Source organism: Podarcis cretensis (genome assembly GCF_951804945.1).
Source record: "Podarcis cretensis genome assembly, chromosome: 1".
Lineage (NCBI taxonomy): Eukaryota > Metazoa > Chordata > Lepidosauria > Squamata > Lacertidae > Podarcis > Podarcis cretensis.
Genome location: NC_137170.1, coordinates 51,281,586 through 51,309,532, shown reverse-complemented (window position 1 = coordinate 51,309,532; position 27,947 = coordinate 51,281,586). Strand labels below are relative to the sequence as shown.

Genomic DNA, 27,947 nt, shown 5'->3' with positions numbered 1-27,947 from the left:
GCCAGCAACGGGAGCTCAGACTAGGCAAGATGGTGACCCCAACTTGACTCTTAACACAACCAGAAGCAGTAGGTCTTAGGGCTGAGCCTTAATCTTCTGGGGCCTAGCTCAAATCTGTCCATTTCTTGCCACTCCTATCGCAGCAGGTGAGCTTGCAGAGCCTAGTTGATATCACCACCCCCAGGGCACAAGGCTCTCCTGCTATTACTCACAGGCCAGGTGGAACAGATGGAAAGGCCCAGTCCTGCTGCTCAGAGGTGAGAAGAGTTGGCAATTGCTTGCTGTCTGTTGGACTTGGCTAGATATCCTATACAGTATTCTTTGCATTTAAGTATGGTGCTGCAGATACCATACTGCTACATGGATCCTGTAAGTCCTTTCCCCCTTCTCCTAAACCAATAACTTACCCAGGTGGTGGGGGTTACAACAATACTCCCAGGATCCCGGGAAATCACCTTTTTTTACCAGGCGCTGGGGCTAGTCTCAGAATTCTGGCTAGAAGCTGATGCTAGCTTTATCATTTTTTCCACAGATTCCAAGCCTTTGTAGAAATTGAGAATCTGGCAGATTATGGCAGTGCCTGCCTCCACTGTAGTCATCTTCCCAAGGGTAAGTTTGGGGGTTTGGTGGAAGGGGGGGCAGCAGAGGTCACTGCTATGCTTCAAATCTTTTGCAAGAATTGCAGTTAAACTGTTGCAAACAGGAGTGCCAACCTGAATAAAATATGGAGGGGGGCAGGTAAGCCCCACCCCACACTATCGATCACATTAGCTCCTATACTTGCAAAAGTCTGAGAACTGCTGAGGCTGCAATCCTGTACATACTTACCAGGAAGCAATCTCATGGAATTCAGTGGGGCTCACTTCTGAATAATGTACAGTTTCCTTGGCATGAATCTACACTAGAAATTCAGCGGGGGTCCCTTCTGAAACAAGGTAAGACACTTAAGTGCTACGTACTGTATTAACAAAACTGCAGTGGTTAAGTGTCCGTTGTTTCTTTGCAAAATAAAAGGATAGAGAAAGAACCAGAAACAGGCATGGGGCACATAACTTGTCTCCCAGCAGAGAAGCAGCTGTGACAGCAGAGATGCCTTCTCTTCTTTTTTTATGTGTCTTTGTGTTATGTAGGAACACAGAACCTAATATTGAGTCAAACCACTGGTCAATCTAGCTCAGTATTATATAGATATAGATAGATAGATAGATAGATAGATATAGATAGATAGATAGATAGATAGATAGATAGATAGATAGATGATAGATAGATAGATAGATAGATAGATGATAGATAGATAGATAGATAGATAGATAGATAGATAGATATAGTTTATTTTTGCATTTTCAATTCTACATACAGTAACAGAAAAAATAAAGCCAAACTCAATAAAAACATAATTCCCCCTTGTCTTCCCTCCCCCCTCCCCTTTGTGGGTCCTTATGTAACGTTTTCCCCTCTGCGTCTCCTCAGTAACTCTTATTGTTATAAATCCTTTGCTAAACCATCATTCAGATTTTGGCTACAAGTTTTCTGTCAAACCTACTAATGAATGTAATTGTTTACAATAATTATTAAAATACATTATAAACCTTCCCCATTCTTTATTAAAATTTGATTCTTCCTGGTTTCTGATTCTTCCTGTAAGTTTTGCCATTTCAGCATAGTTTAGCAAAACTGAAAAGAGGAGAGACCCCTTCTCAGCCAAGGTGCTTTCCATGCTCAATACTCGTACTGTACAGCTATTCTGCTTGGGTGTTCACTGTTTCATGATGGGAGGCTGCGGACCTCCCAGGCACCCCAACAGGTCTAGGTTCTACCAGCTTCCACTGTTGCCTTTTACTTCATCAGCAGAGAGGGAGTTGGCTTTTTGTCCTTCAAGGGTCATTTATATGGGTGTTGTGCTATGGTTACAATTCTCTGGTAACGCTGTTTTACACACACTGTGTGGAGAAGCCCTAACTACATCAATTTTTTTTTTATGCCCATCTTAAAAGCTTGCAAATTGCATTCTGGTTACTTCTCAACTAATGTTACCAACAGCAGGGTGAAAGGAAGCCCTTGCCTCAGTGTTAGATTTCAGCCTTTCTGTCACAGTTCCTGTATCTTGCGTGTGTTACGTCTGCAACTGAACAAGGCATTTGCCTTTTTTGGAAGAAGTTTATATTGCTGACTCATACGTAACATGTAATCCATTATAACCCCAAGGTCTTCCTCAATAAGGCTGAAACATAATCATTTAATGGTTGTTTGTTCCAATGTGTGATATGGGAATTGTGAAAGTAATAGACACCAATGCTCTAAGAACACAGGAAGCACTTTGCTGTGGTGTTGCTTTGTTGCTTATCCTTAGCATTTGTTACACAGAAGTGTAAACTTTTTGATGTGTTGTTTCTCAAACAAGCTTTGCTCAAGTTGGAATCCTTAAGTGGTTCCTAATTAACCTCTAGTCAAGGTGTGGACACCTTTGCACAGGGTAAAGTCATCCCTGCCCCATCAACACCCCCTCGTTTATACACAAACTGAAATAAATCTGACACTAATGAAGCCGTGCTGATGTGAACAGTTGGGAGAGAAAGAGCTGTGAAACACACTGCTGGGGTGGGATGACAACTTCCCTGTGCTCTAAAGTAGCAATGTGCACACAGAAATCAAGAATCCCTGAATATAGGAGAGTGGAATGTGTGTGTAAGGATAAAGAACTACAGTACTAGATCACAGTGACAGACCTTGGATGGAACGGTTGCCAGTCTGGAAAAATGCAGGTGTGTAAAACAAATGTAGACTGATAAATGCAGCTGGATAGAGCATGAGGCTCCCTTCACAGCTGTGGTGGAAACTCTAACCAATCTCAAATGTAGTATTTTTAGAAAAGAGGAGGAAGAGGGGGGGGAAATCTTTGAAATGAAAATGAAATTATATCCACAATTATTTTTAATGTGTGCTATCATAAAATGTCTGATTGTTCTAATCTGACATTGCGGTACCTGTCGCAGTGCCCACCCTCCCCTATGCAGTGAGTGAAGTCCTGAAATTTCATTGCAGTTACTTTCAGTGAAACAATGTTAATGAGTGAAAACAAGGGATGGAAAGATCCTGCCAATTTTGCTTCCAGTTTCTCATTTTTCCATTCTTCAGTTCAGTTCTCCACATTTCTGCAGCAATTTGCATGTTTTATTTGTAGAAATTACCATGACAATTATTCAGCATTTTAGTGTGAAATTCTCCCTGGTGAACACATTTTTGCATGTACTAGAGTTTTGCATGCAATTTCTCCCACATAGAATGCATTTTCTGTATGTTATTTTTACTAATATATTGATTTTTATGCACCCCTTTACCAAAATATATCACTCAGTGGCATGAGGGAAGAGTGCAGGTGTTAACTCTCACCCTATATACGGAAAGGAAGATTGGAACGAAACAATATAGAAATCTTGATGTTTGCATGAAACAGAGACTTATAAGGTCAGGTGGAAAAGATGCTTCAGCTCTGCTACTGCTGTGGCTGTTCTGGCTTGTCATACTTACACGGTACAATGGTGAAGCGTATACAGCCTGAGGAGGGCTGGGTCTTTAGCACATGTTCTGCACATCGGGTCCTCCCTTAAAGAGGGCATGTATTGCGGTGAGACCTGGACAACCGACCCCCTGTGTTGTGGGTGGGTACGAGTGGTCAGCCACAACACCCGATTGGTAGGTCCCTTGTAGCTGGGTGCAATCTGGCCAATGGGCCTATTTATACCCATGCACATGACCAAGAGCTTCCTCTTTCGGCCCATGCATTCGGAACACCCGCCCACCTCTCCCTATTTTTAGGGCTTTGTGCTTGACCTTGCTATGCTGTCATGTGTTGTCTGTCGTTGGGACAGGGGCACGGCAGGAATTTACCTCACTTGGCTGATTGGCTGTTGCCATTTGGGTTTCGTCTACCGCGTAGCAATTGTCACAACTTGTAAGCTTGTGGATAGGCTCTGGTTCTGGTGATAGGGATGGGAGAATGCTCTCGCCATCCCTATGTGAAGGGTATTCCATTAAAGGAATCCAAGGACTTGATTGTTTGGTCAACCCCTGTGAGGGGGTTGTGCCTGTGCCTGAGTCCAGGGGGACATTTGGGTGGCAGAGTTAGCCCATTCCTGGCTTTCCGCTTATCCAGGTGTTCACCCTCGGCTGACCTATGCTGGAACCCTGGGTCAGCGCTACCTGCATGGCAGGGAGCTAGTCGAACCAGAGCCTATGCAACCATTCACTTTCTGTAATCAATAAAGTTGTGGCCTAAATTCTGCCAAAAACCAAAACCAAAATTTGAGTCAAGTGTGAATTTATTTAGGGGGGAGGTTTCTGGGTCTGAACATGCAAAAAGGAAACCCCAGGTACAAACCTTGCTATCTCCAAGTCCAGACAGTGCAGGGAAGGAGCCTTGTCTGGAAAACCCCTTAAGAGTATACACAATACTGCTGGTATTGGACCACTGCTTTGACTTGGTATACAGTGGTACCTCGGGTTAAGTACTTAATTCGTTCTGGAGGTCCGTTCTTAACCTGAAACTGTTGTTAACCTGAAGCACCACTTTAGCTAATGGGGCCTCCTGCTGCTGCTGTGCCGCCGGAACACGATTTCTGTTCTCATCCTGAAGCAAAGTTCTTAACCCAAGGTACTATTTCTGGGTTAGCGCAGTCTGTAACCTGAAGCGTATGTAACCTGAAGCATATGCAACCCGAGGTACCACTGTACTATAAGTCAACTCCCTGTGTTCTTATGGATCTTTCATTGCTATGGTATTCTTACTGGGAATCACTTTTCCTCTACAGTTTTTTTAAAGGGGAAAAAAGGGAGACTATGAGAGTTAAACCAACACTTTAACAACCTGAAGATTGCACTGATGAATCATAAAATCAGGAAACTGTGAAAATAAAAACCTGAAATCATCATATATTTCGTTCTAAGTAAATGAATAATTCCACATTACAATTTAACCATTTTATGCTTGAATGATTAATAATAAATCTGGGCTGCAGATATGCACCATTACAGATTAATTAATAATAAGTCTGTGTTGTGGATAGATACTAAGGGATTGCAAGACTTACTCATGAGCCATTACAGATTAATTCAGGAATACGCTTTTCTTAAACCTGATTTTATTAAATATTTACACGTTATTAATATTTGCACAGTAAGATATTCCCAAGATCTGCAAACTTCTCTCTAGCCATGGAGAACTATAGCAGAGCCTGTATTAATGCTAGTTTTAAGCTGTAAGCTAAGGCAGAATCTTTGAAGGTGAAATGCGACTTGCCTGTGAAGGACAAAAAACTTCGTCAGCTGCAAATTTTAATCACAGCACAATGAAATATTTTCTGAAAATAATATATCTATACATTCCCTTAAAAAAATGAAAATCCCTGCGGTGTCCAACCTGTTGCATTTGGGTTCTGTAGGAATTTCAAAGCTGAAGAAGGGAATTCGTACCAGAAACACTGTTGAAATTTCGCCTCAATGAGATAGAGATGAGGGCTTTGGAAGCATAGTAAAAGATGTGTTTGGTAACCTCTGATGCTAAGTCCAACTCATGTGTCTTTATTATCTGGCTTTTCATTATTAAGGTGTCTCTCCTTCAAAGACTATAGTGCTTCCTATCTATACCACTCCTTCCCATCACCTCTCCACTAAACTGATAGGTCAACTTCTTCTTGACCTTCTTGACCTCCCCAGTCTTGCCATAGTTTCTCAGGGCCCGTGCCATCTTCTGGTAGGTCATTTTCTTGCGGTTGCCTTTCTGAATGCCCCAGCGGTGAGCCAGTGCTTCTTTGTGCTTGGAGGAGAACTGGAAAGTGCCCTTATCCTTATCCACCCACCAGATGCTATCTTTCATATCTCCACTTCGAAGCAGGTCAAGAAGAAACTGGTACAGTCGGATTTTCTTTTTACTGCCTGTAGGAAGAAATAAAGTAAGCCGTGTTTGAAAAGGAGCCAAAACGTCACATCTTTTAAAGAAGATTCCTGGGATTTTTCTTCTTCTCATTCCCTCTTCTAGAAAAAAAGGCCACATATTTGTGGCTGCTGCTAGCCCAGAACAACGCTAGATTCAGAGCACTGGAAGAGGCTGCAAAATGGTGGCCAAACTGCCATCATAGTTGCTGCTGATTCCACTTGCAGCAATGCACAAACACAAAAACTTACAAAAAATGAATGGTACAATATTATTGCCACTGTTGAATTGGGAGCACCACCCTCAAGAAACAATTAGAGAAATTCTCTTCATGCTGAGGTAATTCAGTTAAATGATTTCCCCCAATTTTTCTCCTCACAAATGAGGTGGGGAATTTTGAGAGGCAAATTGCACACAGCTCTAGTGAGGACCTTAGAAATTGCTTTATACCAAATGAGACAATTTGTTGAAGTGTTGTCTAAAATGACTGTCTGCAGCTCTCCAGGGTTTCAGACAGGAGTCTAAGTCCTACATAAGGATGCCAGGATTGAACCTGGAATTTTTGCATGTGCAGCAAGGGATGGCAAGGGAGATGCTCAAGAAAACAGGAGGTTTTCAGTATAGATGAGTTGGAAGAGGGAAGTATGGCCATTGGCAGGCTAGAGAAGGAAATAAGGACAGAAAGGTAGAATGGGGCAAGGTGTTGATTAGGGATGGTAGGGAATTTTGCAATAATCAAACAGGGACACGAGCTCTGCAGCAGTTCACTCACTTACCAGGCAAGCAGGTTGTTTTTATTGATACCACACACACACACACACACACACACACACACAATCTGATGGAATGAACAATGCTGCTTCCTTAAAACCTTGCCATATTGAACAATTATTTCTTAAACTAACGTTACTCTCTTTATTGTCATTGTTTTGGTTGTGCAATTCAGATATGCTGAAGTTTATTTCCAATTGAACTCTATTTTATTGAGGTGACAATGGTAGCCATTAACATTCATTGTTGTATTTCTTACCCTGTCTCCCTACTTAAATAGTTCTGCATTGCATCATTGTGTGTGGGAATGTTTGGGCAGCGAGTTAAAGTAATAACATTGAATGGGAGTAGTTTTATAAACACATATGCATTCTTTTTAAAAAATAAATGATTATTCTCTGAGTTTCTCCGAGCGTCTCATACATTGCTGCACAAAAGCTATGTCAGTTTCACTATTGCAAAATGCTAAGGAAAAATCCACCCATCCAGCCTCTGCAACATTTCATTGGGCGGAGGGAGACGTTACCCCATCTGTGTACTTTGTATCCTTCCTTTCATCATCATCAATGAACATTCTGTACCAGACTCAAACACATGCACTGGCAGAGGAAGAGGAGGGCAGCAGGAGTGCACCACCCCTGGCAGCGCGATCCTGGTGGGGTTCCGCCCACGCTGGGCACCACACCCCTGCAGGTGGCACACCACACCCCCAGGATGCACACCAGCCATGCCCCAGCCTGTTCTCTGCCCCCCGGTGCCGAAGCATGAAGCTCTGCCACTGCACACATGCCATAATCCAAAATATAGGTCAGTTTAAAATGCTGCTTTCTTTGCATTTTGCAGCAATTGCCCTGCCATCTTTTCTTCTGCGTGAGGAAGGGAAGTCGATAGAGATTTGTTGCTGTGTTACAATGCCCATTCCCGTCAGGGATGTCTTGCTAGTGATCTCTGTCATTTACATGCAAGCAATGTTTTTTAATTTTTAGATTTGTTTCCCACCCCAAGTAAATATGGCTTAAAGTAAAACTGCTAGGGGGGGACAGGGGACGGCTGCTTGATAACGGGCAATCAATAGCAGTAGCAGTATTGTAAATAGTGAAAAATATAGGAATATAATGATATCCGTTATGTAAAAGGAGAACATGCTACTGTCAAGAGAATAACAAATATTATTTTTGCAAATCACCATGCCAGGCTGGGATGCTCCAAATTTGATGAAATGTGAACCACAACAGACCAAGTTAGAGTAATGATAAAGCAACCAAAAGATGAACTGGTACACAACAGTGAGTTCCATTCCTAGTGCTGATCACCTACCTGCTTCTCCACTTATAATCCCAGGGCCAGGTTCCCTAACATCAGTCTCCCCATCTGATACTTCCAGTGGTGGACTCTGTCTGTCTGGATCTTCGTCATCAGAACTGCGGTGGTGAGAGGGATACACACACACGGTACGAGGCACAAATGTAACCTGTCAGAAGCAAAAAAAGTATTGGGGATAAAGGAGTGTGGTGGGAATGGAAAATACTCCAATTAAAGAAGGCGGATGTCGCCGCAAGAGTGACACGGGAAATTAAAGAACTCTCAGTCAATCACATTTAAGTTATTTCTTTTCATTAGCATGCTCAGGATCCATGCAGACAAACAATTATTATTATTATTATTATTATTATTATTATTATTATTATCTGGTAGGGTTTCTCCAGCAACTCTGGGCAGCTTCCAACAAAATATTATAATACTAAAAGGGTCTCGTAGCACTGTGAGCATGCTTTGAGCTCTCTTCTTAGTGTAGATGTGGCCCCTTCTTACAAACAACTCATGAGCAGTTCAGAAATATGTCATTTTGATTGGCATGCCAACTCACAGGTGCATTTACCTGCAAAAAAGGCACAGTAGTATTCGCTGAGGAAAACAGAGAGAGAGAGAGAACTGTCCATAAAAGCAAATGCCTGGTCCTTGTCTTTGGTCATATGTACAAGAAATATGTCACAAGTGTGTTTGGAACAAAGAGGGACAGAAAGGGCACCTTGAAAGATAAGATAAGTAATGGAACTTTGCCCATGACTTTGGTTGCCCAGTAGGTCAGGCATTGGACATCTGATGTTTTTCTGTTGATGTTATTCCGAAATGCCTCAGTAAAGAATGTGCAATTATGTTGCTTCAGGGGCACAGCAACAAGCGGTTAATGACTTGGCAAATTGTCTGGAGATGCGTAAGGTTGGAAGGGCTGGGATTGGGTAACTGTGTGTGCACATTTCCTGCCAAATATTCAAGGGTAAAACTACTGACCTTATCCACTGAGTCACACCGAGCACCTTATAGTTAAACAAAACTGCAGCCTTAGAGATGGGGTGTGTGTGTAGTAGAGAGGCAAGGGAAGTTGAGAGTTTCATGCATTTTTGTAAGTTATTTAAACTAATATATGCTTCTATATGTCTGCACACGAAGGGTGTAATTAATAATAATAATAATAATAATAATATCTCTCTGCCAAGAGGGAAGACAATGTTGCCTGTGAAATTTTGCCCCTCATGCAGCCAGCATGTCTTTTCCCCTTCTAGCATCATTTACTGAGGTGATAGCATGTGGAATACAGTGGTGCCCCACAAGACGAATGCCTCGCAAGACGAAAAACCCGCTAGACGAAAGGGTTTTTCGTTTTTTGAGGCGCTTCGCAAGACGAATTTCCCTATGGGCTTACTTCGCAAGACGAAAACGTCTTGCGAGTCTTGCGAGTTTTTTCCCTTTCCCCCCTCTTTTTCTAAGCCACTAAGCCGCTAAGCCGCTAAGCCGCTAATTGCCGCTAAGCCGCTAATTGCCGCTAAGCCGCTAATAGTGCTAATCCGCTAATCTGCTAATAGGGATGCTTCGCAAGACGAAAAAACTGCTAGACGAAGAGACTCGCGGAACGGATTATTTTTGTCTTGCGAGGCACCACTGTATTAATTTTCAAGAGGTTTCAATTAAAGCTATTGTGGGTTTCACCCACAATAGCAGCAAGATAATGTAACTGTTTCACTGTGCCATGTAAGTAACATGTTTATTCTCCCTCACATAGAACAGCAGATGCTTTCCTATGAAAGCTCTTAGAGGCAATGAAAATGTATTCCTTCACCAGCAATGCCAAGAGGGAAGGAGTGCAGATAAAGTTAGTGTGATGCCCTAAGGCACAAGAGGATCCAGTGAGTGTGGAGTTAAGAAACTGTGTTTTAATTTGTAATATTTACACACAAACACACAGCCAGTTTCTGAGGGCCTACATGTTATTTTACTATATATTTTGTAAAATTTATATTCAACTTGATTGCAAAAAAGACAACAACCCTCAAAGCGGTTGAAACCTTGAAGTGGTTACGTTACGTTATGTAATGAGGGATTCTAGGTAGGTGGGTGCATGGGGGATTTCCTTCAAGACTGCATTGTGCAAGGAAAGGATGTTTAACTCTTCCCTGCCTAGCTGCTCTTCTTGTGTGCTCATTTAATTTGTTTGTTTGTTTGTTTGTTTATGGTTTCTGCTCCACTTTTTTCTTTTTAAAATCAATTTCAATTTACAGTCCAAAAATATTAGTGCCTTTCCTCTTTTTGGTGAGCTGGTGTTCTCTGCCATGGAAAGGAAATTCCCATCTCTACAACAGAGTAGCCATAACAGTTTGGTTACACCCAATAGTGGTCAATGAATCCAGCTGCTCTCTGAGTCACTGTGTAGGCAAAACCAGGGCTTTTTTCCTGGGGGGCGCAGGGGTATGCATACCCCTCAACATTCTGTGAAAGTTTGGCCTCATTGAGGGGCAGTATTTCAATATGAGTAGGAAAATGAGAGTACTTCTAAACATTTTTTTAAGGAAAAAAGCACTGGGCAAAACATTCTACAGTGGTATCTCTGGTTACGTACTTAATTCGTTCCGGAGGTCTGTTCTTAACCTGAAACTGTTCTTAACCTGAAACATCACTTTAGCTAATGGGGCCTCCCGCTGCTGCCATGCTGCTGGAGCACAATTTCTGTTCTCATCCTGAAGCAAAGTTCTTAACCCGAGGTATTATTTCTGGGTTGGCAGAGTCTGTAACCTGAAGTGTATGTAACCTGAAACACATGTAACCCGAGGTACCGCTGTACTTCTCTTTGCAGGCCTACTAAGGCTGGGTAGGAGGGAAGGCATGGAGAGGGGGGGGGTAAGCTTAGCGGTGTGTGGGATTTGGATTGGATAAAAGAAATGTCATGCAATTCCTTCCATCCTGTCATTTCCCCATAAGGAGCCAATGGGTACTTCCCTTCTGGAGCTAATAGCACCTTCAGGGGGGTGATTATTGTTGGGACAACAGCAAGGAAGAAAGGGGCTATTAAAACTTCTATGCCCTAGAGCAGGCATGGCCAAACTTGGCCCGCCAGCTGTTTTGGGACTACAACTCCCATCATCCCTAGCTAACAGGACCGGTGGTCAGGGATGATGGGAATTGTAGTCCCAAAACAGCTGGAGGGCCAAGTCTGGCCATGCCTGCCCTAGAGTCTGGGTCCTAATGTCCTCATGCCTACTGTTTCTAGTAAAAAAATAAGTATGCAACTTCAAGTGCTGCATTTAATTTGGCTCTTGAAGTGACAGCTTGTATTGTGTTGTTGTTCAAGTCAAGGGAAGGCTACAAACTACTGCAGGCAACATCTATCTCAACCCTCATTTGGTATCTCTGTTCATCTATGTCAGTATCATGGTTTGATTGAACAGCAACAGTTTCTGCTGTGGATCAGATTTCCCATAACTTTTCCTGCCAGGGTCTCTTCTCCCTCATACTGAAACCTGGTGTTCAGAAAAGAAAAGAAAGAAAAGCAATAAGGCATTTCTACAGAGGTATGTAACAGGGTGATGCTTGTACCTGATGGTTGTGGTTGATCCCAAAGTGTGTGGCAGGGATCCCAGGATCTAGAACATGCATCTGTTCTATCTCCATATGCCGGTACAGCTGCTGCAACTGAGGTGGCTGGACGTTTTGGAGCTCTGCAAAGTGGTTGTCCCCAAAGGTCTCAAACTCTGGGTGCAGGTGGTGGGGGTGATATTCCCAGCAGTGGTCTGATGGACATAAAAACAATTCACCTGCTAAACACAGAAGCAAATCATTCAGTTCACTGTTTATGAACAGTACCAAGGAGCTAGCTACAACTCTTTCCAGTATCGTTCAACATGGATCTTGTTTCCAGACAAACACGTGGAATTTGAACTGGATCTTGTTATCTGGGGCAGGATTTAGGTTTCTGCAGATCTCAACAGGTTTGAAACACAAACTCAGAGCAATGAGTCATTTGTGCGTGTGCGACTTACTGTTGGCAGTGAACAACAGCACTGCAATCATCAGCAGGCAGCTGTGAGCTGCTCTCCACTTAAAATTCCCCACAGTGCCCTGATAAAGTGCCACTCTGGAGCATTGTTGGACATTTAAAAGGCAGTGCGCTCACCATCGTCCGCCACTGGATCAATCCTTGTTTGGTAGGCCCAAGCAAGTACAGGGAGCAGCACGACAAGCACTCAGTGCCTGGATCTCAGTTTTGATCCATCAATTTGGAATGCACTGTCTTGTGTAGATGGATAACACTTATCTCTCTTTTTCATTCCACTCAGGTCGGGTGCTAAACCAGTTCTTGCCCATGGTAATGGATTAGGTGATGGCAAAACCCAAGTCAATGTATAGGTGCCATAACTGTGTGATCTGTCTGCCTGGTTGGGTAGTGTACAACATATTAGAGGGGGTTTCATGTTTAAGGAAGGAGTTTCATAGTATGGAGCTGCTTGGTCCCTAGAGACACAAGAAAGCTCAGAACACTTTCATTGGCTTAGGGTAGTATGCCAATTATAGACCAATCTAGACCAGGGGTTGTCAACCTGGTCCCTACCGCCCACTAGTGGGCCTTTCAGGATTCTAGGTGGGTGGTAGGGGGTTCTACGCCACAAGTTGAATCCTCCTTCCATCAAGCACTGGTGAGCAGTAAGGAAATTTTACTATCAAGAAAGATGCATCAGTGGGTGGTAGGTATAAAAAGGTTGACGACCCCTGATCTAGACAGAGAGAGCCTGGCTTCAGTGAGCCATGACCTTGTAACCTTCTGGTTGGAGTTATTCACTTGGACTACCTTTGAAAATGGTACAGAAATTTGAGTTGGTTGGAAACGTCAGCATGCTAACAGATCGGGTGTTAGAAACATGTTATGCCAGTACTTTATTATCTTTGCTGGATCCTGATTCATTTCCAAACCCAACTGAAAGTTCTGGTTCTTTCCCACCCCTCCAGTCCCAAGATCCTTCCAACTGGAGATGTTAGGGACTGAATCTGAAACTCCCCGTGCATGCAAATGTGTTTTGCTACTAAGCTATGACACTTACACTCCTACACATTCTTTGCAATTCACAAATGTTCAGTGGTGGTGGTTGTCTGTTTTCCCTCGCTTCTAGCTCTAGGGGTGCCAACTTGAATAAAATATTGTGGGGGCCCAGGTAAGCCCTGCCCCACATAATCGATCACATGATACACACACACACACTATTTGAATGGCAATGCCCATCAACTTTGTGGGGGGCCCAGCTCCCTCAAATATTTTATTGTGGGGGCTGAAGCCCCTATGGCCTCTAGAAGTTGGTTCCTATGTCCAGCTCTAAAGATGGTGTGGAGAAAGGGTGAAGTTTTTGTTTGTTTGTTCTCCAGTGAAATATCCGTACAAGTTGGGTGGCTTTTAAATGCCAGAGTCATTCTGAGAAATGTCATGTGAAATGAAAGAGGATGTGAGAGAATTGTTTGCTGTAGAGACATGGAAAGTGTTTGTCTAATGTAGTGAAAGGTTAAAGGAAGGACAAGACACACTTCCTCTATCTCTACCCATGGGGTAGAGTGGTGGTATATTTGCTCCCCACTTCAGATGTGTACACACTGTAGGTTTGAAGCCCATTCTTCCCCTCAAAGAATTCTGGGCAGTGTAATTTACCCCTCAGAGAATTAAAAATCCCAGCAACCCTTAACAAACTGCAGCGCCCATAATTGATGTGTTCTGAATGTGCTTTAAAGGTACAGTGTGTCCGCAGCAACACAGAAAATCATTCATACGGGAGGACTTTTACATGTTTCTGTCTTTTATTAAATATTAGCTACTAGCTACCCAGAAATCATCCATATTTCTTATATTTCACTCTTGATTTCATCAAACTTTAACACAGGATTTTTACAAAACAATCCAAAATCAAAATGTGACTTTTGTCAGGTATGATCGGCAAAATTCTTTGTGGCCTACCCCTCCCTCTTTCTAGGTGACTGCTACACGCGGGGTGTTTCTGTAACCCACTTCCTTCCTTCTTTGGAACTTCAAACAAAAGTTGGTCAGATTTTCATATTGGCAGTAGTAACAAGATTTAACCCAAGAGGAGAGACTGAAGGATACAGAAAGTGGGAAGAGAAAGAACAACAACAAAAGAGAAAAATACAAATTAGCATGGACCTTTCTCTTTTCTCTTTCTTCAAAGAAGTCTAGTTCCTCTGCGTATATCATAGTTATTTGACAAGAGAACAGCCCAGGTGGCTTGTTTCTCCCATGTGTTAATTAACAGGGCAACTGTTATGGGCAAAGGAGATTGGAGTTGGGGGGTGTGGGTGTGTGGGTAAGCCCCTCAGAAGCTTTGCTAAGTGGCAGTATATAAATCTTGCCTCTTAAGCAGGGCAAAATATTTTACACAAACAGTGTTTGAGGACATTTTACTACCCTAAGTCAAATTAAATGCATCAGTAGAGACAGTAAAATGTCTCAAAACAAATCCACATGTGTGGTGGCAGAATACATTAAGTTTGTCTGAGAATTCCCATCAATTGTTTTTCTATATTTTCCATTGGCTGTGGTTAGGGTGGGGTGGGGAGCACTCCAGTGACAAAAATCAGTAGGTTTCTTGGGATTTGTTTTTGTCCCAGGCACCTTTGTGTCTTTCAGAAAAATCTGAAATCTGGGCACTCATTGTTGCCTATCTGGGTCAGGGTGTGTGTTTTTGTTAGTTTGTTTTGTCTAGAACAAAATTATATTACCTTGGATGAAAAAGCACCCTAAACCTCAGGGTAGGTTTTTTTTTGGTCCTACAGAAAGAAAACTGCGAATGACAAGTGACTGAGCCTGACATTTGGGGACATTCTTTACTGCCATGTAGTTGTCCCTTGTCCCCTAAGAGAGCTACTTTATTGTAGCATTCCTTCTGTGCAAATATTAAAATGAAAAGTGTTCCCAAGGCAGGGTTTTATTCCAAGCACTTAAGAAGGTTCATATATTCATGTGCCTGTACACATCAGACTTATGGGCTGACTGGATACAAAGGAGTGGTGGGAGGCACCAGCTGGGGAACCCCCAAGGGAACCCCCAGGGAAAGAAGGCTCAGAACTAGGGGACTGGTTGGGGGACAATGATGAGTGGTCAGAAGGAGAAGACTGGAAGGAGGAGGTGTCAGAAGCTGAAGGGGCAACAGGGTTTAGTGAGCAGGAAGAGTCTGTGGCAGAGAGCAGTCCAGGCTCAGAGGCAGAAGTGGATGAGGGCCAAGAGGCAGCGATGAGGCAGCTGCTGAAGAAGCCAGAGAGTCTCCCCCTCCTGCCTCAACAAGCTCCTCTTCCCCTTGGTGTCCTAGAACACGCAGAGAAATGAAAAGAGATTGGTTGTACACAGTCGCAATTTATGACTGCTTGGGGAAAATGCTGGAGAGGAGGGGACTTAGGCAGCTGTGGGAAGGCAGGGACCTTCAGTCCTCGCAATTGCCTCACTGGGGCAATACCTACTGGGAAGAGTTGCTGTGATCACTAGGCCTGTGCTGTTTTGGCTTCTTTGAATAAAAAGTTAACTTCACTGACACCAGGTGTTTATTGCTAACCTACGCTTGACTCCTGACAATGAGGATAACAGTGTGCAGATAAACCCATTTTAGTCTGACAGCTAAAGATGAACCAATTAAGGCAGGGATGAGGAACTTGCGTCCCTCCAGATGCTGTTGGACTCCAATGCACATCAACCCTAGCCAGTATGACCAACAGGGTCAAAGATGATGGGAGTTGTAGTCCAGGAACACCTAAATTAAGAGATTGCTCTTTTTTGTAGACACATGCATTATTCCTTAGCAGGAATGGGGAAAACAGCCCATGATTTAGAGCTCCATTCCCTATTCTCTTCTATAAGGGGAAGACCTGTATTATTTCACAAGGCCAAAAATTTTTAGACACCACCACCACCATCTGAGTATTAGATACAACAACAATATGCATATTAGATGGTTGGCTATCTAGCTATTTTTGCCAGTTTAGAAATGTGTGCTTCGTCTCTGTTCGCTTTTAAGTGGGTTTGAAATGCCTTTTTTATTTCAATTCAGTTGAAATGATGAGGTGGGATTTGATATGTCTTTTATCTGTATTAAAACAATGTAAGGCTTTTTGGCTGATCAGAATGTGTTATATGCTGTTGTTTTAAGTTAAATATTTTTAGAAATCAGTTTTAGATGTTTCTGTTAATTGCAAGCCACCTTGAGAAAATTCTCTTTTGAAAGGCAATATATAGATTCTTCAGTAAATAAAATTGTGTTGTGTCTTTATAATTTCGTGAAGGCTCTGTAAAGGGAACTAGCAATGGCAAATGTTTGGGCACCACTTTAGCCCTTTTCACTCTCTTATCCTCTATGTGATTGTGTCCTCCATTGGAGTGGAGGAACATAGTAGGGAACAAGATGGTGGGGTCAACTCTAGTTGATTGAGTTCTGTTCTCCCTCTCAATAAAGTTACAGTTTTGTGGAGGGGAATGCCAAAGAGGTCTAAATGGTCAAAATAATTTTAGCTTATTGGAAACAGGAAAGCCACTCAGGAGAATAGTCACAAGAAGCTGGCCTACTCACTTTAAATATTGCTTAATGCAGCCATTTTAGTCATAGTGGAGATGGCGGGGGGAACACTTCCCTTCCTTTCTAACAGACATAGGCTGCAGTCACACTAATCCATTTGTAGCACACACACAAAATGTAGTTTTTCTCAATCCGGTATCATTCCTGTTCGTCCTCAACATGCTGCTTTCAATCTAGATTGAGTCTAGATCTGCCATCTACAAGGATGGTTATGGTTTCTTGATACACCTTTGAAAATTCTCCCCTTGATTAGAATATCCACATCTTTTCCTCCCTGAACATGCCCCAGGTGAATAAAGAAGGAAGTGGTGATTGTGATCTTGGTATACACCCACCAACAATGCCATTGGACAGGTGTGGATACGCCCCCTATTGTGGTTTTCAAATGGATACACTGCTAAGTAATACAGAATCAATTTTAATAATTTCTCAGTATGTGCTTTTCAAGGGCAAAAATATATACAATAGATCAGGCATGGCCAAACTTGGCCCTCCAAATGCTTCGGGACTACAACTCCCATCATCCCTAACTAACAGGACCAGTGGTCAGGGATGATGGGAATTGTAGTCCCAAAACATCTGGAGGGCCAAGTTTGGCCATGCCTGCAATAGATCTAGACTGCGTGGACTAGGAAAAAAATAAGTACTTGGACTCCATGGATTCTGGAATAAAATTTTGTGTGTACGCAGCTTTAGTCTGAATGTTGTTCTAACAATTCCAGAGGTGCCTTTACAGCAGGCATCCCCAAACTCAGTCCTCCAGATGGTTTCAGACTACAATTCCCATCATCCCTGAACACTGGTCGTGTTAGCTAGGGATGATGGGAGTTGTAGTCCCAAAACATATGGAGGGCCGAGTTTGGGGATGCCTGCTTTACAGCAAACAATCCCTTGTCACCAATATATTGTATTGTGGGAGCTGCAATGAAAATAAGCAAACAATCTAGCTTATAGTCTATGACTGGAGCAGGAAACGTTTGACTCCCTAGACATTGCTGATATATAACTCAAATCATTCCTAGTCATTGAACATACTAACTGGGGTTGATGAGAGTTGTAGTTTTGCAACATCTGGAGGACTAAAGATTCCCTGCACCTGGTCTATGAGATGATGGTGCAACAGTTAACTACTTCCTGAAAGTTGCTTGTGTTCTGGAATTATTTTAACTAAGTAGCAGTGCTAGCATAAAGCATATGAAACATCATTACTGAAAAATGTGCTTAATAGACAAGACACATCATTCCTCCTCCAAATGTCCCCAAACCCATCACTCTAGTCTTCTAGTCTTACAGCTCACTTACCGCCATGACTATCTGCATCACTGTTCAGATACTGGTAACTGTCATGGGACTGCCTGTAGATGTCTGACTCATAGGATATCAGATCTTCAGAGGGCTGCAAGAGGGAGGAATTGTTGGACATGAGCATTCAAAGACAAACATTATGTCCACTGCCAGTCAAAAAGGATAGGATTGGGGAAGATCAAAACACTGCAGATATGTATGTAGGCTGGAACAATACATATTAACATGAATGGTGGAGAATGTATTGAAGCAGTGTCTGGAAAGCATTAAAACATTCTCTCTCCCATGTGTTTAGACCTTAGAATAGCTGAGAGCCTTAGCTGGGGCATATCAGCAATTTTTAGGGATCCAGCACAAGAGTGGTATTAGTAGGGAGAAATACAGTAGGGGGCAGAATATGTATCATCACCACAATCAGAAGGGTACAACGATACAAACTATAACATCATTAGGGAGATTACAGAATCCAAGCTAAAATTAAAAAGCAGTTTGGTATTACAGATGCAGAGGGTTAATAAGTAAATCAGACCATGGAAGTATATTGGCGGATTGTCCCAGCCCAGTTTGCCAGAGCACCTGTAGATCTCCTTATTCTTATGCCAATAAAACACAACAGCAAAAAGCTCGTGTTATCTTTCACTTCATGGAAACAGGACATTCTTAGAAACATAGGATTCGAACTGGCTTTCAACTTTTGGGGAAACATTTTTGAGATGGCAGAGAATCAAAAAGAATGGATGAATGAAACCATTTCATTTTCTGCATTTGCAAATTTGATCCTTCAGTCAGTGCATTGCATTTCTCTGAGTATTTTGAAATTTGGCCCTAGTGCTTCTGTAGACAGCTAATTGTCACAGTATGCGTTTTCTGGGACTTTCTGCCCAGTAACACACAATTCCCAAACAGTGTTTGGTTTTGTAAGATGATTTATGTTTGTAACTACCACAAAATTTTAGCTCTTCTGCAAGTCTCTTTTCAATGCTCCAATTCTCTTTCCATTTTAAATATTGCAATATCTTGTCCATGCAAAATTGGCATGGACTTAGTTCAGAATTCAATAAAGATTTTGAAATAACCCAACAGTATTACTGTTCAGATGCTTGGCAATGGAAAACCTTTCTTTACTGAGCAATTTTATTAGAGCTGCTAAATTAGTCTAAACTAAAAGTTAGAAGCTGAATGCAGAAATGTAGTATTTTTCAATAGTTATAGAAAGGCTTGGAATATTGTGAATATTATGAAACTGATTTCTATATTTACCTGCTACAAGTTTTTTTAAGGACATTTTTTACTGATCTGGAAACACTGTAGCTTTCAAATTATGAAAACAAGAATAGCATACAAATGCCCACATTGGGTATACAGCAAAAATCTTCAGTTTATGGCTTTAGCTCTCACCAGAATTAATGATAGATAAATAGATTTGGTATTACGTATGCAATGAGTAACAGTGTATACTATGCGTCTGTATAGCAGTTTGGTTACACCCATGTTAGAGCTCTTTAATGTTGTTGAGGTATTGCTTTTCCAAAATTGAGAGTGAAATTAAAACGGAGGCCCTGCAATACACTTTGAATGGAGTTTTATTATCCAGCAGTGACTTTCTCCATGCCCCCAAGCCCTCTATTATGTTTGCTCACTTCTAAATTCCATTCAGCCAAAGATCATTGCCTGTCATGCTCACACTAGATGCCTCCTCTTATGAAGCAGAGACAGAATATCCCCCAAGAGCAATAGCATCTCAAGAGGCACACCGAGGTCCTCACAGTAATGAGAAGTGCTCAGTTGCACAGAAGGACTCCTTGTGAGTAAAAGGCTCCTCAAGAGTAGGGCCCTCCTCATAAGGAAGGCTTTCTGCTGAAAACTTGGGCTTTAGCTGGGCTCTGGGTTGGGCTCTGTCTTAAAAGCCTCAATACAAGTCTTGGGATTCAGCTGCACTGGCAAAGAAAAAGTGCTTTATATGCGTTGTTTATGCATTCTAACACTGTGGCACCAGATGGAACTATGGAGTTCTGTTTTTGCTAACCTGATTTCTCATACAAAGTTTGCAACGTGTTTAACTGAAACGCTTCTTTGATGTGTCTAGATCCTGCATTTGAGTAACCTGGAACATTGTATTCCCATCAACCCTGTGCCTTCCTCTTGGACACTTAGCTTGGCCTACCGTTTATGGGCCCTTGATTGAACTACTACCTCTGTGTGACCAGACTGAGATGGCTCTTGACTTTGCTTGCACTGCTTGCTGTACACTCCGTCTCTGGACTGCCGGCACACCTTGCTGTGGATCCTCACCAGTCTGGGTCTAGCCTGAAACAAGACAGTTTCCTGCAGGTCCTGCCTGTTTTAGAGTTCCTATTGATTGATGGTTGGTATTGATTGTGGCTGGGTGGGATTAATGAAGAATAGGGTCTCATTTGCTCTTGAATGACCTCTGTTACTTGAAGCAAAGTCATTTCTGTTCTTATATAGAGGGGAGGTCTTTATAACTGCTTTCCTTGTCAACTTGTTGTGTATTTTTTACAGTGTAGTTCTGTTTTATGTGAGGAAAAACAAAAAGAGAATACTGAGAAGAAAGCAGTTTTCTTCTGGGAATGGATTCTGGAGTAATTACAGGAAGCTATCTGTAAGAAATCCTCTGCAGGAGACGCAATTGCAAGGTTAGACCTGCAAACAGGAGATATTAAATTAAAGACACAAAAGCCCTGAGATGTATATTTCCCTGCCCACACTGGACAGGCTGGTGATGCAATTGTATTGTGCGGAAAAATAATTGACACACTTCAGAGAAAACACAGGAAACGTTGGATGTTGATGATTGTAAGAGAAGTTTTTTGATGTTTTACTGTGTTTGATGTTTTAATTTGTTGGAAGCTGCCTAGAGTGGCTGGGGCAACCTAGTTAGATGGGCAGCATAAAAATAAATAAATGATGATGATGACAATATCTAGATTTCTCCATAGAAGGCAAGTAAACAAAGGCTGAAAAAATGATGTTTGTATGGGAGCAATAGACACTCCAAATAAGTTATTAAAAAGCAAAAATTTATAAAGGAGATACAGTAACATAAAAGGCTAACAAAATGATAGGATATTGCAAACGCACACAAAGGGGAACCACAAAATATATCAATGTACTTCCCAGACGCTAACAGGATCCAGTCATCGTGGAACAGCAACTTTGAAGGACTGTTGGATATTTGCAGAGGGGCAAAAAAAGTTTTAGAAAAGAGAGTGGGGGAACATACTTTTTCCCCTGCCCCTGCTCTGAAACCTCTCCTGCCTTGGTTTGGGACTGTTTTGGGACTGTTTTGGGTTTGGGACTCAGGTTTTTGACTGTTAGTGTCAGCCCTGAATCTGAGTTTTTGATTTATTTCTATGTAGTGTGGAAGGGGAAGTCCTAGAGGGTGGGAAAGGTGCTCTTTCCTCTTTCTTCCCTCTTGAAACTCCCTGTATCATGTAGGAAGGGGAATTTAATCTCATGATGTGCATCCCCCAACCCAATTGTCAATCAATAAGAAACTATAAGCATTTAGAGGCTCAGGGAGATAGAGGGGGCCCGCCTTGATCATTTTACCACCCTTAGAAGCTGGGGGGGGGTAGCAGTCCAGGAAGGGGCATTCTCTGTCATCGCCTCTAAGGTGTAGAATTTGCTCCCCACAGAAGTGTGTCTGGCATCCTCATTATGTAGTTTTCACCTGAAGAAACACCTTTTCACCCTGGCCTTAGACCAGGCATGTCCAAAGTCCATTTTGGGGGCTTAAAAAAAGCTCAGCAACTTTGGTCGGCCCTCACGCATGTGCACTTCATCAAATCTTGGCCCTCTTTGAAAAATGTTTGGGCACCCCTGCCTTAGACCATCTGACAAAGTTTTTTGTAAAAAACAACAACAACAACAACCTGATAATCATGGTGAGAAGGACAGAGTATGGAGCAGCAACCCAGCTCCTTCACCTAGCATGACTCACAAGGAAGAACAAAATAAAAAAATTCCTTCCAGTAGCACCTTAAAGACCAACTAAGTTAGTTCTTGGTATGAGCTTTCGTGTGCATGCACACTTCTTCAGATACACTGAAACAGAAGTCACCAGACCCTTCTATATAGTGAGAAGGTGGGGAGGGGTATTACACAGAAGGGTGGTGGGATTGGGTGATTGACAGATAGCTGTGATGAGCCTGTTGACGACTCTTAACGACTGCAATAGGTCTTACAGGAAAAAGCAAGGGGTGAGAAGGTGAAAAATGGCTTTGTCATGAATAATGAGATAAGAATCCAATGTCTTTGTTCAGACCAGGTCTCTCCATGGTTTTAAGTTTGGTGATAAGTTGCAATTCAGCAGCTTCTCTTTCCAGTCTATTTCTGAAATTTAAAACCATGGAGAGACCTGGTCTGAACAAAGACATTGGATTCTTATCTCATTATACATGACAAAGCCATTTTTCACCTTCTCACCCCTTGCTTTTTCCTGTAAGACCTATTGCAGTCGTTAAGAGTCGTCAACAGGCTCATCACAGCTATCTGCCAATCACCCTATCCCACCACCCTTCTGAGTAATACCCCTCCCCACCTTCTCACTATATAGAAGGGTCTGGTGACTTCTGTTTCAGTGTATCTGAAGAAGTGTGCATGCACACGAAAGCTCATACCAAGAACTAACTTAGTTGGTCTTTAAGGTGCTACTGGAAGGAATTTTTTTATTTTGTTTTGACTATGGCAGACCAACACGGCTACCTATCTGTCACAAGGAAGAAGACACAGGCAGAACAAAAAGGCTGGAATGGATCTGCATCTTCTGCTATCCCTGGAAGTGGCACAGGCGGCAGCTGCAGATTCTTTCCAGCCTTTTTGTTCTGCCTTTGTCTACGTCTGTCTGATGGCCCTGTCTCCATCTGAGCTTGCTTGCCACTGTTTGTGAGTGAGGGGCTGCTTTTATAGCATGAAACAGGGGGGAGGAGCCATCCCACCCTCATCCCTCCAGATATGCCCTGCCTCTGGTCTCCTGTTTTCGCTTCTTGACCCTGTTTATTGCGGTTGCTCTGTTAGCTTTTTGCCTCTTTACCTCTTTCTTGTCCTTATTTGTTTGCATTGTTGTCTACCCCACCCTTCATTCATGATTTTGTACATTGAACAAGAATTGGCTTTGTCAGTTAGTTACAATGATGTGACAGAGGAATTTAAATCCACAACACCTAGCGAATGATGTCTCATGCTCTAGAACATCTATGCCAACACAACCTCACAAGGGGCCGCTCACGACTTTCTGGAAAGCAAGGCCTCCATGAGGCTGTCCCAGAATAAGTTTGGCCTGACTCATTACCGTGGACATGCCTTAGATCTGGTGTTTACCTCTGTGGAAGTGGGTGATCTGATACTAAGTTCTAGCATAACAAAGAAGTGCCATGGTCAGATCGCTTCCTGGTGCAACTAGACTTTTCCATGACCTTTCCCTCTGCAGGGAGGTGGGGCTGATCCACATGGTCCGCCCCCACACAATAAAAGGGACAACTAGAGGTGTTCCAAGTAGCTTGACTGCAGTCCCTTTTAGCCCAGCCAGCATGCTCAAGCACTGGCATTGACGTGGCTTTCCTAGACTTTGTCTACAAGATGCTTCTAAGAAGTATGCAGCTGGGCTTCCTAAGTATGCAGCAGTTGTGAAGAAGCCATTCTGCACATGGAGTAAGCAGCTCGTGCCTTGAAACTATAAGCTTCCAACTGACCTGTGTCTGGTATTTTTCAGAAGAACCCTCTGGGGTATCACAAAAGTGGATCTCATTAGCACCCTCTGTGTAATTTCAGTGTGATATACCAATCTAAGACTTTAAAATGATACATGGTCTTAGAACCAAAACAGAAACTTAATTTACAGCCTTCCAGTCCAAAGAAACTATGTAATTCTAGGAGAAAAGAGTTATTTAAAGGCCCTGAGCATTTTTCTGCAGTTTTGAAGTGGGATTTTTATTCATAGCTCCATGGCTCAATCAGATTGCAGTGACAGGCACTAAAGTGGGCATGTACAAATCATGACCAAACAAGAGGAATAGAGGCCATCAGTCCCTGCACAGCACCCAACAGGGAGCTCAAGAAACCACCTGTGCATGCTGTCTGACTAAGACTGTGTAAGCAGGAAGGTTGCTTAACACCTGCTGGACCACAGTACATTGCAGTATTTGGCTTGGTGAGTCACATGTTTTTGCAGGTGTGGGTCAGCAGCACGCACTCCTTTTGTGCAAGAAGAGGCGCCTTCAGCCTAAGAATGTGACAGTAAAGCCCTGCAAATAAATGCTAAGAACGTGCTACTCACCACTGAAGTTAGATAGCAGATGCAATGGCAATCAAATAGGTACAACTGGAGAGGTTGGGTGATACAAAGTCTGCCCTGAAAACCCTCCTGCAAGTCGCCACTTAGGTTTTTTCCATTCAACATTTGTGTTTATAATGCCAAGAAAAGAAAAGCCTATGTGCGTTTCAAAGAACTGTAAGTCAGAAAGGGATCTGAAAGTTGCCTGCTGTTTCCTCTCTCTGGTCTTGTGGCCAGTCTTTGTGGACTATGGGCTCATCCAGATGGAGGCTTCTCACGCCTTCACTAGGAGCTCAGGAAATGCGCTGGGGAAAAGTCTGTTTTCTCATTGGGCAACCTTGTAACAAGCTGAGGAAACAAACCCCGAAGGCAGCGCAAGGCCTTGCTGACAGGACCATATCTGTGCCAGCTGGTGGACAGGCAGAAACCAGCAGGAGTTCACACACCCTGAACATCTAGACTCCTGGAAAATGATACCTCTGAAACCATGGGTGGGCAGCCTTTGGGTGCCACTTTTATGTATATTACACTACATTCGAAACTTCCTGTACCTTATGGAGGCTTTGGCTCCAGTTACCAGGCTGGAGAAGAGTGGGCAACACTCCACAAGACACAAGAGGGGCACAGTGGAGTGCAACCTGGGCTCTGTGGCATTCTCACAATATATAGGAAGCTGGCCTATACCAAATTGGGCCATTGATTCTTCTCCTCTTAACTGGAGGCAGCTATCCCAGTCTTCAGGCAACAGTCTTTCCCAGAACTACCTGGAGTTGGCAGGGGTGGAAGCCGGGACTTCCTGCATACAAATCACGACCAGAGCCACTCAGCTATGGCTCTTCCCCCAAAGTGCCACAACATTTCCTATGCTTACACATAGGGATAGAATATAGTCCCACCACAACTTCCAAGAGGCATGTTTGACTACTGTTAGAAAACAGGATTCTTGACTAAAGGAACCTTTGGTCTGATTCAGCAGGGTTCTTGCATACAGAGAAGCATGTGAGCTTCCATCCCAATGCAAGTGCAGTTTTGGAAGATCAGTTTTCATCTGAATAACAAGAGGGCAGGAAAAAATTAAACACTCCCTTCACATATGCTGCAGTCTCAAACATTTATCTGCCGGGCTCCTGCCAGTGGCTGTTAGCATTTTAAAAAATATGCATATTAAACACAAATATGTATTTATTGTGTATTTGGTCCTTGCAGATCAACAGCCATCTCCTACCATAAACTAAATATCAGTTCTTATTCAGATCACAAGAAAGTATATATCTAGAAGGCATCCTATTGTGATAATAGTTTTTTAAAGTCCATGTGATTTTACTTTCTCTAATGCAAAAAAAGAAAGAAAGTAATGCTTGATGTGGTTTTTTGCTTTGAACTGTTGCACCAACTGTGCTTCCTGCATTCTGCCCCCCCCCCCCGATTCTTTGCTTATATTTCTAGTCTTGGTGGGGTCTGCTTGTATTTCCCCCATAAAGTACATTACAGTGACAAACAGTAAAGTAAATCATATGACCCTGTTGTCATTAAGAAGCAGAGTTAAGGTGAAACACTTAACCATCTTGTAGGTTTTTTTCTTTCATCGTAAGCCTTATTAACAGCACAAGCAGCCATTCTGGCAAGGAAATGAACTGGAATGCAAGTGACTCTGTAAAAAGTTCATACTGGAACCCCATGACAGTGCGAGCTGGGAGGTTACTCAGTGAGAACATCCTAGCTGTTGCTGAAGGAGCCTTTTACGTTCATACACCACATTACAGAGCTACAAGAATACAAGACTGTAGACACAGCTGCCATGATGGATGGCTTTAAAAGATTGTTGGACACATTTATGGAGGAAAAGGCTCTCAATGGCTGTTAATCACGAGACAGTAAACTTCTGGTTGACTATTGCAAGAATTGAATGCTGGACTAGATAGGCCTTTGGTCTGATCCAGAAGGTCTCTTCCTAGGCTCCTATTTTCTTTTGTACAATTGGAGTTATTATTTTGATGTCAATCCTGTTTTCAGGAGCGCCGAGCCCCTCCCTACAGAATTAGCTCTCTATTGCATGCTGCATAAATCTCCTAGATTCACACCAGTGCATAAATCATTATAGTACAGATTCACTTTATTTTTGGCATTAGTTGTTCTACCACTATTCTAAGTTGGTAGTCCTTAAACTATCAGACAGGAATCCCATATTATGTTGTGCACGGGCGAAACTAGGCTTTATTTTACCCGAGTCAGATACCCAATTTGGTACACATACCCATGCAGATTTGCTTACACAGGCTGGGAGCCTCAAAGGTGCCCCTCTGGAGACTTCACCCGGGGCAAAAAACCCCCAGCTAGCTCCCTGCCCCCAATAGCTACGAGAATGACTTGTGACTGTATGTTTTTAAAGAGTATCTGTCTGCAGGTCAGTTGTTATGCACTGAGAGAAATTGTAATATAGAAGACTTTTTTAGGGCACAATCTGAACGTTAGTCAAGATCATAACTATGGGAGACAGTGAGTGGCAACAATATATGACTTATGCAACCTCTGATACAGCTGGGGAGAAAATTGATTCTGTTCACTACCATTCAAAATTCACACGTCTTCAGATTTGTAACGAGGTTCTCCAGGAAACGAATCTGAACAAATAAGTGTATATACCAGGATAAAGTAAGGACGTGGGTGGCGCTGTGGGTTAAACCACTGAGCCTAGGACTTGCTGATCAGAAGGTCGGTGGTTCTAATCCCCACAACAGGGTGAGCTCCCATTGCTCGGTCCCTGCTCCTGCCAACCTAGCAGTTCGAAAGCATGTCAAAGTGCAAGTAGATAAATAGGTACCACTCCAGTGGGAAGGTAAACGGTGTTTCTGTGCACTGCTCTGGTTCACCACAAGCGGCTTAGTCATGCTGGCCACATGACCCAGAAATTGTACGCCGGCTCCCTCGGCCAATAAAGCGAGATGAGCGCCGCAACCCCAGAGTCGGTCACGACTGGACCTAATGGTCAGGGGTCCCTTTACCTTTACCTTACCAGTATAAAGTGTGCATAAAATGCATATATTAGTGAAAGAAGAATACAAAATGCATTATATTAGGGGAAATTGCTTGCACAAATTTGTATATTAGTCAAAACTGCATACAAAAATAGGTTTATTGGGAGAAATTTGCACTAAGATTTGCTGATGAATTTTCATGAAAAATTTAAATTTACACATTGTTGCAGAAATATTGAGAACTGAATCAAAAACTGTAAAATGAGAAACTTGGAGAGCTGAACTTGAGAGATTAGTCCATCTCCAGATACAGCCAATTCCAATTCCTCCATAAATGCACCACATTTTAATCTTGCTATTTTAAATTATGATATGAATTTTCTCTGGCAGATGATTCAGAAATACCCAACATGACTCCCCGTGATGCACAGCTGAGGCTGGTTTAACGGACAGACCTAACCTCATTTCCTTGGAAAGAATTACAAAATAACTGTATGGTTTTTAGAAAGGATTAGAAGATCATATTAAATGTTCCTTCTCGGAGCATATCAACCTCCCTGGCTTCTGGATATTGTTTATTTATTATGCACATCTCTCATCATTCGTCCTGGATTTCTTTCTTCCCTGCTAAGTCTTACATTTTGAGCATGCGATATTGACTGCATGAGCAGCACTTCCAAACATCTTCTCAGGGAAAGGTAGGATTCAGTGATGAAGCCAAAAACATTAGTTAGATTTCATTTGCATGATAGGTACAAAATCATCTTCCCAAGAAGTTGCCAAAG

At 42.6% G+C, this 27,947-nt stretch overlaps 1 protein-coding gene and 1 long non-coding RNA gene across 5 annotated transcripts in view; one reads left to right on the top strand and one right to left on the bottom strand.

The window, feature by feature from the left end:
* Positions 1–63: 63 nt before the first annotated feature.
* LOC307202855 lies at positions 64–27,770 on the top strand. Its single transcript, XR_013833035.1, has 3 exons — positions 64–257; positions 533–609; positions 27,553–27,770. It is a non-coding gene; the product is annotated as an uncharacterized lncRNA (long non-coding RNA).
* Positions 5,122–27,947, bottom strand: part of SPI1 (Spi-1 proto-oncogene) — a 28,686-nt gene continuing 5,860 nt past the window's right edge. For 2 of the 4 annotated variants that reach the window (XM_079952594.1, XM_079952595.1), the window contains 4 exons: positions 17,890–17,983; positions 11,570–11,790; positions 8,018–8,171; positions 5,122–5,931 (listed from right to left, as the gene is read on the bottom strand). In XM_079952594.1, the coding sequence (XP_079808720.1) occupies positions 5,615–5,931; positions 8,018–8,171; positions 11,570–11,790; positions 17,890–17,983 (786 nt within the window). In that variant the 3' untranslated portion in view covers positions 5,122–5,614. The remainder of the gene's footprint in view (positions 5,932–8,017; positions 8,172–11,569; positions 11,791–17,889; positions 17,984–27,947) is intronic. The other 2 variants (XM_079952596.1, XM_079952597.1) reach the window with 2 other exon arrangements.